Source organism: Triticum dicoccoides, chromosome 2B (assembly GCF_002162155.2).
Source record: "Triticum dicoccoides isolate Atlit2015 ecotype Zavitan chromosome 2B, WEW_v2.0, whole genome shotgun sequence".
Taxonomy (NCBI): Eukaryota; Viridiplantae; Streptophyta; class Magnoliopsida; order Poales; family Poaceae; genus Triticum; species Triticum dicoccoides.
The window spans coordinates 128,347,367-128,358,636 of record NC_041383.1 but is presented as its reverse complement, the minus strand read 5'-3'; the positions used below and the strand labels follow the sequence as shown (position 1 = coordinate 128,358,636).

Here is an 11,270-nt window from a genome sequence, read left to right as displayed (position 1 = left end):
ACAAAACAGATGATGAAATTAACTTGGATGTGAGATAGATGCAGCATCAAATTGAGTGCACAAGATTCAGACAAATTTATACATGTAGAAAGCAGCACCGTATTGGGGGCCGGATTGCTATATTTATTATCAAAAATTGATTACACAGGTCGGGTCTCAAGACTCACGAGAAATACAGTCAAGATGCCAGACAATATTCAGTTCTGTGGAGATCGGAGTGCAGACTATATTCAGTTCCAGAAACTACTATGTTGACGGTGACGCAGCCATCAAGTAATCAAGCAGCTGCTGAAAGTCTGCTCGATCACTGCGTCCACACGTCCCCGCTGTATCTGGAGCTGGCCTTCCGGGCGCGCTTCGAAGCCATGGCGCCGCACGCCCCCGCTGGTCCGGCCTGCTGCAGAGCGGCCGCCATGCGACGGCAGCTCCCCTCGGCGTCAACGTAGTAATCCATCCGTCTCTTTCTTGGAGAAGCCTGATCCAGCAGAAGAGATGAGGAGGAGGAGGAGGTGCTGGTGGTGGTGCTCATTGGCCTCTTCTTGGGCGGCAACAGCGACACCTGGATCTGGATGGTGGTGGGGACGCTGTACCCGGCGGGTAGCTGTAGCTGCGGGCCCATCGTCGTCGTTGGAGACGGAGATGCCGCTGCGGCCCTCTTCTTCGGCGGGAGCAGCGATGGATCGATGGTGGTGCGGAAGCTGTGCCCGGCCGGCTGGAGCTGGACGCCCGTCGTCGTCATCGGAGAAAGACGGCGCTGCCTCAAGAATTCGTTCCACGATCTCTTCTTCGGGTATGAGAAAATAGGTAGACCACCAGAGTGCGGGCGTAGTTATATGTAGGCCGGTCAACTCGTTCCGTGCGGTACCGGAGCAGAGTCGAAGACGGTCGACGCCGGTTTCGATCCGAGTACCCGTCCGGAATCGGACAGGAAATGTTTTTTTTATTTTACAGGATTTCAATAATTTCAAAAACTAATTTCAAATCTTTCCGAAAAACAGATTTCAATTATTTCAAAAACTAATTTCATCTATTTCTATAAGTTGTTTCAAGTCTTTCAGAAAACAGATCTCAATAATTTCAAAAGGCTAATTTCACTCTCTTCAATAAACTGATTTTGGTTCTTTCAAAAAATAGGTTTCAATAAACTAACTTCACACATTTAAAAAAAAAATCAATTCCACTCTCCAATAAATTGATCGCAATAATTTCAAAAGGCTGGTTTCAACTCTTTAAAAAAACATATTTCAAGTAATTAAAAAACTATGTTCTCTCATTTCAGAAAAGTAATTTCACATATTTCAATAAACTAATTTCACGCATTTCAATAAATTGATTTCAGTAACTCCAAAAGTCGATTTGTCCTTCAGGAAACAGATTCAGTTATTTGTAAGAACAAATTTCACTTTGTTCAATAAACTTATTTCACATTTTAGGAACTAAGTGAGTGTGGCACCATGGAACTGTACCTTGTGGCTGACTTGGCCAAGTAGATACCACTTGTCAGGCACTTCCAAGAAACCAGCATCCTTAACATTCATCTTTAATCTGGACATGCAAGAGAATGTGCCAAAACTAGTACTCGAATAAATGTTCCATGGAAAATCTCTGGTTAACTCGATCGGCCTGCTAGACAAAAGGGGCAATGTCTTTCGGCCTTGTCCCATCCAACCATCACACATCTCATAATGATGTCTTGTCCCCATTGTCAATGGTGAATCAGGTATATGTGTAGAAGAGCTTCGTGTCCACGGCATCACAAAGTTTGCCCATGCCAAACCATAACTTGCTTGGGCCAGTCCATTTAAGCCATGGCCAACGTAACCGCATCGCTCTCACAATTTTTTAGATGGATCACACCAAGACCCCCAAGGTGGGTGGGGCGGCAGACTTTTTTTTTTTTGAAAAAACCCCACCATGTATTAATTAACTTAAAATGTCTGTACAATCATTCATTACAAACTTTGCCACTGAGGGCGAAACAAAATGAAAAAGAGAACCATCAAATTTATTATCAAAATTAAACTTTGCAATCTCGTGAGCCACCAAATTGCCCTCCCGTTGATCTTTGAAATCTGTAAATTCATCAGCATCTTTGAGACATTTAACGCCTCCTTCTTTAAATCAACAAAGGAGGACCTGTCCATACAATCTCTTTCAAGAATAGAGGCCACAAAGGAGCAATCAGTTTCCAAAATGACGGGCACATCTAGTGTCATACCAATATACATGCCTGACATGAACGGTCTAAGTTCCGCTTTCTAAACGCTATCGCAAGCTTCAATATAATCCCACGAAGAAAGAATAACTTGTTCACAATGGTTTCTCACAACCACCCCCACCCTCACTTTTTTAATGGCCTCCACAGAACTTGTGTCGACATTAATCTTGTAGAACTCTGAGGTGGGGGCCTGCCAATGAATAAACTTCCTCTCAATGTTAGTGGTTGGCTGAAATTCCACCTCTGCTTGCTTATCTTTACTGCACATCTCCACCTGCAATTTAGCATGGAAAGACAAGTAAGATTCCCGATAATTTCTACAAAGCTCACTAAGGCTGAGATGGATTCCGTACCCTTACCAAAGATCGAATCATTCCTCAGATGCCAAACTCTCCAGAACATGAAAATAGTTTGCTCATGCACATGCGAGTTTAATTGATCAAATAAAATAAGAAACCATTCCAGCCTAGAATATTTGAAAATCTCCTTGGTCGGTAAATTCCACACTTCCTTCAGCACCATACAAAACGCACGAGCCTTGGGACAACTCACCAATGCGTTAAAAATACATTCATCTTCAGTACCACAGATTGAGCACGTACCTAGAATAGCTTGGGAGGCGAGGCCAGGGGACCTGCAGATCCAATCCAAGCAGCGGCGGCGGCAATCCAATCCAAGTTACCTATACGTCACGCCGCCGTCTCCCTCGTCCCCCTCGTGTCGCCCCCGTGGGCGACCCAAGGGGATCCCTAGCTGCCGTCCTCTTGGCCCTCCTCCGCCTCCACCTATCATCGCCGCCGTCCGCAGCACCGGCGGGCAAAGCTTGGCCGGCTGAGCGGCGGCGGGGCGTCTCTTCCCCTTGTCCATCGCAGTTGGCGCGGGGCAGCCAGATCGGACGGGGCGCCGGGCTAGCGTGGGGTCGGGCGGCGCGGCGGGCGAATTTCTTGGTGACGTTTGTGCGCTGCGCGGCGGCGGTGGTGGCCTGCTCACGGTGTGGTGATGGCTGTGTGATGGGCAAGATCGGTGGTCACGGGCACTGCCGGGTTCAGATCGGATCCATCTGGGTCTTGGGCTTGAACGCTGGTGGCCACCGTGGGGTGGTGATGATCGTCGCTGACCATGTTGGATCGCTGGATTCGGCACCTGAAGATCTACGATGGATACTTCTCGATCCTCCTTCATGGTGGGTTGAGCCCCATGGCTCTCGCATCTCTGCAGGTTTCGGTTCATGGTCCGTTGCCGGATCCGGAGTCGACGGAGGTTTGGTGGTATAGGATGGGGACCGGAGGAAACTTTGATCGGCTTGCTCGATCCGGCATCGGCGGCATCTCTCGACGCTGTTACCCTCCATGGAGGCAATGTCGAGGTCTCTCCTATCCATCTCCGAACTCCTCCCGGATGAAAGTCCAAAATTCAGTCTGGATTGGGCGGCGGCGGCGTCCTTCGCGTCGTACCCTCCATGGAGGCGTCGTCTTGGGAGGTTCTGCTGTTCGGTGGAGATATGTTGTGGGTGACTCCGCGTAGCTCCAGCAGCGACGACGGTCTGGAGGTTGCCAAGAGGTGCGGCATTGTTTCTACCACGTCGATGACGAAGAGTATTGGCGGCATGGTGCAGCTGGATATCAACGACAGATGCAGCTGGATGGACGACCGCAGGACAGTGGCGCTGTCTGGCACCATGATGGCGTTGACAGTTGACCCGGCAAGGTCTTTGCATTGGTACTTGCTCTGAAGATGGTTAGGTGGATGACGGCGGCGGTAGCCTCGATGAGTGTGCCAGATTGGTGTGTGACCCATTCCCTATATGTAGCTGAGATGGGGCATCCGGCATTAGATGTTAGGTTTTGGTGCGATGTCTGTTTGGTATTAGGCTCGGACATTCGGCACCCCTGCATCAAGGGGATAGGAGTAGCGACAAGTGTCGCCGAGATGGTGGCTTCAGACTTACTGATGTAATGCTTTGTAAGGTTTCTGAGAATAATTAATAAAATGGCTGCATGCATCGCTCAGATGCAGAGGCCGGGGGAATCCTCCTTTTCTAAAAAAACCTAGAATAGCTTGATGATGTTTGACCCTGTTGACTTGAGCCGCCAGACTATTAGAGGCAGCCCTTCAGGCAAAAATTCTAATTTTCTGGGGAACATTAGCATTCCAAATTATATTCCAAAGCCTCCTATCCCCATTCATGGCACCACTAGAATTGCTTAAATCGATCTTCGGATCCTTAAGATTCAGAGCCAGTCTGTACGCACTCTTCACCGAGAACAAACTACTTTTCTCGTGGTGCCAAGCAATAAAATTTCTCTCGCCCATTCTAAGAGTGCACAACTTTAGGATCTCCTCTGCATCATGGATAAGAAATAGATGCCTGATCAGGTTTTCATCCCATCTCTCCCACTCAAAAATAACTCGGACACCCTTTTAATCCTAGTTCTGTTCTTCTTAGCAGAGATTTGAAGACCAGATTTCCTAGGGATCCAATTATCCCTCCAAATATTTAGCTAAGCATGACCTTATTTCCATACAGCGAGAGAAAAACAAATTACTAGTGTTAATGTTCTGCTTCTGCTAATGAAACTATTTATCCTTAAAAAACATGTGTTTTACAAATACAGGGCGGGATTTGTTTGAGGATGGCTCTCACGTCCGCACTCGTGGCCCCGTGAGCACGCGGCGGCCGCCGCCGGCCGGATCTCCTTGCTCTGACCTCCCCCGCTTCTGCTGTGCCCGGATCCAGCCTCAGCCCGAGCTGCTCTCCCTCTCCCTCCCGCAAGGACAAGCAGGTGTGCAAGATGAGCTCCCCCGACCTCGCGCCGCCCCTCCCGTCCTCACCGCCAGCAGCTCCGTCGGCCTCCTCGTCGCCGCCACCCGTCCCAGCCAGCATGCTTCCACCACCTCCAGCAGGGCTGCCTGTTGGCTGCACGTCGTGCGTCGTTCTGCCGGCAGCCCCGTCCGCTGCTTGATCTGATCCGGATTGGGAGCTCCTACCCGCTCCGCCGCAGTCGTCGCTGCCCCTCCTCCCCCCGGCCAGGTTGGTGGAGTGTCCGTGGAGGTGCCAGAGGTGCCCCCAGGCAAGCTGCCAGCTTCCGCATCCGCGAGGCTCCCTGCTCCGGCCTCGCCCGTCGTCTCCGCCGCCAGGCTGGCTGTGGCTACGCTGGCCTCCCGCAAGGCCGACCCGGCCATAGGTGGGCGGATGGCCGGCGCGGGCGCCACCCCCGCTCCCCTTGCTGGCGTCTCCTCCGCCCAGCTGCCGCCGTCCCCAACGTCAACGGCGTCATCCTTGCGGGGGCCAGATCAGGCGGATCCATCACCGACAGGTCTTTCATGCACCATCTCGGAGGCTTCTCCCGTGCGTCCTGGTTGGGGGGACTGGCTTGGATGTTTCAGAGGGAAGACGATGCCCGCTGATCCCATATGTTGCGCCCCAACAGCTCGTGGGGAAACGTTGGAAGGCTGGCACCTTGTCACCGAGCGCCGTCGTTCGCCATCTTCACAGGCCTTTCGTCTGCCCGCTTTCAATGCCCGGTCGGCTCCTCCATCGTGGTTGAAGGATCGATGCTTTCGGTGCCTCTCCAAAGGTCATCATGCCCACTCTTGCAGGGACCCAATTCGGTCCAGAAGCTGCCTCTATTTCGGCCACACTGCTCGCTTCTGTCATGCAAAGAACACCAGCCACCAGTCTACGCCGCTTCGACGTACTGCTCCGTTGCCCTCCCAAGTGTCTGCTCCTGCCAAGGATGCTTCCATGGTAGAGGTGCCGCTGAAGTTTGTCCTTGTGGAGCAGGCTGAGCTGCAAGACTGCCTGATGAGAGTTGAGAGTTTTTTGGCGAGAGCTGAGGCGGTTCTGTGCAGGCTTACAATCATGCCAGATTTGCCTCCGTTGGCTGAGATCCAGGTTGATTCCAAGGGCGAGGGTGAAACAGACCCCTATGGTTGTTTCTCTCCTCATGATAGGCACATCGCCGAGGTCGTCACTCCAGTGATGCAGATTATACCTGGGCTGCAGGAGCTATGTGAGGCACCATCTCCGCCTTTGTCGATGGTGCTTCCAAAGGAGATGGGCTTGGTGATGCCCATGATGCCATCTTTGCCAATGTTGGCGGCAAGCCCGCCATTCGTCGTTGTGGACAATGAGGGACATGATTCGCCTCTGTCATGTGTGCATCTGGAGACGCATGAGTCCATCGTGTCGGTGGTACCTGTGGTTGATGATGTTGAAGCGGTCGGTGTGTTGCCGCCTGGTCCTTTGGAGCCCAGCCAGCCGCTTGCCTTTGTGGATCATGGAGTTTCTGACGCTTCGGTCACCCAGTCGCGGGTGACAGTTGGGCAGGTTTCTATGCGTGACAAGGTCAACGAGATTCTCTTCGAGTTGGAGATTCACAGCTTGCTCGCACGTTTGGAGAGGGCTAGCCCTAGATCTGGCAAGAAGATTGTGGAGGAGGCTCTCAAGAGCAAGAGCAAGAAGAGTAGCGCCACAGAAAAGGCGTCCACAGCTGCTTGATGGTTGGTCACCAGTCTCTTAGATTCTCCTTATGGCTTGGCTTATCTCCGTGGATTTGGTGGTACATGTGGTCTTCGTTGAGGGTTTCTTTGCGATGCAGCAGTGTGGAGACTGGTGGTCCTTATGTGTTGGGTATGATTGCCGGGTCGATCATGTGCTTATGGGGTTGCATTCTCTGTGAGTAGTCCGTGTGTGATTTGTTTGTATCGGTTTTCGCCCAGTTTTTCGTAAATTGACTGAGCAATTCTCTTCTGCTTAATTAATCGATGAGGCAAATCCTTTGCCTCCGTTTCAAAAAAAAAAACATGTGACAGTTGTCAATTTTGTGATCAGCTCGTTAAAATAAGAATTCAGTAATGCTAATCTTTGGCAGTACCATTATAGTGAGCTTTTGTCGACAAACTAATTGACATTTTGTATGGGAATTCGGCGCACTGTTCAAAATCATGGGCTAAATTTTTGTTGCTAAACATTATAATATCTTTTCCGCGAAAAATCTATTATCCTTATTGTGATGACTTAGTGTCATTTTGAAGAGCATTTTGTATGCTGTTTTCAAATCAAGGGGGCAGTTGCGTGTATTGTGCTAGCATTAGTGGCATCGGCAAGTTAATGACTTGGGACTTGCAACGAACAGTGAACGATAGACAAAGATGTATTGAGATGGAAACTTGGAGTTGTTGGCGCAGAACTCCCTTGCCCTAGCTCTCTCTCCCTTGCCGAGCTCACTCTCTCTTGCTGCCACCGAACAACGGAAGAAGAAGGAGGAAGATCAAAGGGAGCACGGTAGACACGACAAGGTTTTCCCGGCGCACGAACGCCGCCGTCGCGACAACAGCTGTTTTCCTCAAGCAACAAACTCGAGCCCCCGTTACAACAAGCCCCGCAGCCCGCAGGAGCTTTTATACCCTGGGCCGGCGCTGGGCACGACCCGCACACCCCCCACCCAGCCGAGCCCCACTCTGGCCGTGCCTATGACGCGCAAGCACGCGACTAGGTCGCGCCGAGCCCACACTGGCCTGACCCGATCGCACTGCCCAGTTCGCCAACGGCCGCATATAACTACGATGCACCACCTGCACGCACACACACACACACACATGCACCAGATACACACACGCACACAACCCTGCTACGGACCCGACGCAAACCGGACCGCGCCCAGCACGTCTAGCGCCCACACGCACATGCACCTGACGCGCCCTGGCTGTGGCTTATTGGCCAACACACACACCCTAAGCCACAGCCTAGAGGAGCCCGTTGTACTCGACGTTGCTGTCGGCGAGAAGGGCCTGCTCCTCCGCCTGTGCCTTCCGCAGCTTTGGGTACTCGCGCCGGAAATGCTCGCACTGGCCGCAGTTGTAGCAGCACCCTCGCCGGTTCCCTCCGCCACCCGATGTCGTGCTCCCCGCTTAGTTGTCGTCATGGTCATCGAAGCCACCTCCGCTCTGTTGACGCCGCCTCGCTGCCCACTGAGCCCCGGTGAGCATCAGCTACTCGTCCGCCCGGTCACCGTCGGCCTGCGTGCGCTGCCTCGTCCGCTCCTCAAAGGCCTTCAAACGACCGAGCGCCTCCTCGAAGACCTCGACGTCGCATGACGTACAACCGGTCCGACACGGTATCGAGCACCTTCTTCACCATTGCCGCATCGTCGAGCGTTGCTCTGAGCACCGCATACCTCGCTGCCATGATGTTCACCTTGCCGCCGTACGCGTCGAGCTCATCGCTGTCCTCCATCCGTCGCCAGGACCCGACTAGCACCGTTGAAGCGCACCTTGAGGGAGTCGCATACCTCCTTCACGGTGGGCTTTGTCGCCACCCGCAGGAGCACCTCCTCCGACAATGCCCCCAGCATCATAGCCCTCGTCGTCTTGCTCCTTCCGGCGTCGACCGCCACGCCCTCCATCGGAACCACCGCGCACCACAGTCCCTAGGCATCAAGGAGCGCCTCCACCTTGATCGCCCAGGATGTGTAGTTCGCCCGCGTCAGTGGCGGGATCGGTAGCGACATCGGGCCACCCCCGCCTCCGTGTGAAACGAGCGACATGGTTGCAGGTGATCACTCCCAAACCTGGCTCTGATACCAATTATTGGCGCAGAACTCCCTTTCCCAAGAGCGCTCTCTCTCTCTCTCGCTCGCTCGCTGAGCTCACTCTCTCTTGCTGCAACCGGATGACAGAAGAAGAAGGAGGAAGATCAGAGGGAGCACGATGGACACAGTAAGGTTTTCCCGGCGTACAAACGTCGCCGCCGCGACAACGGCTGTTTTTCCTCAAGCAACAAACTCGAGCCCCCGTTACAAAAAGCCCCGCAAGTACTTACATACCCTGGGTCTGCGCTAGGCACGACCCGCACGCCCCCAACCCAGCCGAGCCATGACCTGGCCCCGCTCTGGCTGCGCCCACGACATGCACGCACGCGTCTCTGGTCGCGCCGAGCCCCACTGACCTGACCCGATTGCGCCGCCCAGCTCGCCAACGGCCTCCTATAACTACGGTGCACCAGCTGCACGCATAAACGTGCACCCATGCACCACACGCACACACGCACGCAACCCCCGCTACGAACCCGACGCGGACCGGACCGCGCCCGGCACGTCTGGCGCATGCACGCACGCGCATCCGACGCGCGCTGGCCGTGGGTTAAAGGCCAACAGGAGTGGTAAAGTTGCGTCCATCACGGGCGCCGTGAGCGGCATCGACAGGCGGCGCAGTATCAGGAACGGCGCCAACGTCGTCATCGACGACGTGCAGGACGGCCTGGGTCGCTGCGTGCAGACCTCCGCGCCGGATGCCGCCTACACCCGCCGCGACGTCTCTCACGGGACGCAGATCGTCGCAGCCGTCGACCTCGCCGTCGAGCGGCACTGCCACGCACGACGCGCACGTCATGGCGCCGGGCCTCCGCGACGGTGGCATCCTGTGCACGACCAGCGTCGTTGGCGTTCTCAGCTCCGGCTCCCCGATCCTCACGAACGCGACCTGCAAGGCCACCGTCATCGTCGCGGTGCGCGTGAACGCGCTCTCGGTCTCGCCGCGTCGGGATGGCGGTGCGGTGTCTATGGCTGAGATATTTCCCGGCGCCGGCGAGGATGCGCTCACGCGGGTGGTGGAGGAGGACTGGAGGGAGCTGGACGGCACCGTACTGGAGGTGGAGGACGTGGTCGGGCGGCGTTGTACCTGGCGTCGGGGGCGTACGTGACACAACCTCGTCGTCGACGGCTTGTTCACCGCGCACAAGAGTGTCAGCGTGCCGTCCCCAGACGCGCGTCACAAGATCTGGCTTGCTTTCGGCGCCACCGCCGTCGTCATCCATCGTCGCATTGAGATTGCTGCCTGTGTTCGACTTCGACACCATGGACTACCAAAGAGGAATCACCCTACCAGTTTCATTTTGTAATTGAACACCAATTCTACAAGCCACGTAACTGATTCGAAAGAAATCAGCAAGCAGAGGGAGTACGTACTAAATCTCTAACCACGACACTAGCTAGTGCTTCCCTGGGCTCTAACAAGAGCACGCGGCATGTCACTACGTGAGCTGAGCCTGACTAGGCCGCGTGAACTGGGCGGAACCGGGAGGCGAGGATCCAGAGCATCCCCAAGGCCGACGCGGCGGCGAGAGCACCGGCGGCGCATGAGATCGCGGCGGCCACAAGGTACATTGAGCACACGGCGTCCCTCGGGCCGCAGTAGCTGTGCTGGATGGCGAGCTGGTCGACGGCGAGGGCCGCACACGCCGAGCCGAAGGTGGAACACGCGACGACCCACTCCACGGCGCTCAGGACCAGGAGGTCGACGTTGGTGGCCTCCCAGCCGTGACACCAGCAGTTGGCCTGTAACATCAGCAGCACGGCACCCCACGGGACGGCACCGCAGAAGGAAGTCCACCACATCAACCTGGACAAACGTGATATCATCAGAGAAAGCTTGCAGGGATGGGATTAACAATCAAGTTAACCGCGGGACTCACTGGTTGGGCAGCCTAAACGTCGGGTAGTATGGGCCGGCCAGGATACAGAGGAACACCGCCGCCAAGTCGAGAAGCAAGCTGCCGGCCGTGGAGAAGAAGACGAGGAGCTCCAGCATCCTGCCTACCGCCATGCGCGCGCCGTGCGAGGGGCCGGGGGTCTGTTTCCAACGATAGGGTGGGTGCGGTACACTGGTACAGAAGTAGAAGCATCGTCATGGAAAAGGATGAACTCCCCCACCCACCACCCCTAGCTTTGATTCAATGGCATTTCCACGAATGCTCGCATGCAAACAGCTTAGCCGCGTCAGGCCTGGATGCTTTCACCGATTTGGAAACTCGATAGGGGAAGGCGAGTGGTGGCGCCTGCTGTAGTAGATGACCGTACTAGCTTCTATTGACCGTAGCATTACCCGTGCGTTGCGTTGCGCACTTCCACGGTCGGTACATGTGGTTGGATCGTTAGAGGGACTATGGTATCCTCCGTCCATCAGAGTTTAAATTCTGATGCTCGCATTTATTTCTGGATTTATTTCAGGATTTCCGGCGATACACATTCAATGGGAGGAAACATTCCCGTCG

General features: G+C 54.5%; 1 protein-coding gene across 1 annotated transcript; it reads right to left on the bottom strand.

Moving 5' to 3' along the window:
* Window positions 1-10,269: 10,269 nt before the first annotated feature.
* Window positions 10,270-10,967, bottom strand: LOC119360657. Its single transcript, XM_037626199.1, has 2 exons — window positions 10,692-10,967; window positions 10,270-10,618 (listed from the first exon to the last, which is right to left on the bottom strand). The coding sequence occupies exons 1-2, from the start codon at window positions 10,820-10,822 to the stop codon at window positions 10,270-10,272; spliced, it is 480 nt and encodes a 159-aa protein (XP_037482096.1). The 5' UTR covers window positions 10,823-10,967.
* Window positions 10,968-11,270: the final 303 nt, after the last annotated feature.

Bases quoted from the DNA above. Each gene is read 5' to 3' on its own strand.
- LOC119360657 (XM_037626199.1), bottom strand. From the start codon at position 10,822: ATGGCGGTAGGCAGGATGCTGGAGCTCCTCGTCTTCTTCTCCACGGCC. The intron at 10,619-10,691 runs GTGAGTCCCGCG...ACGTTTGTCCAG, and splicing joins ACGTTTAGGCTGCCCAACCA to GTTGATGTGGTGGACTTCCT.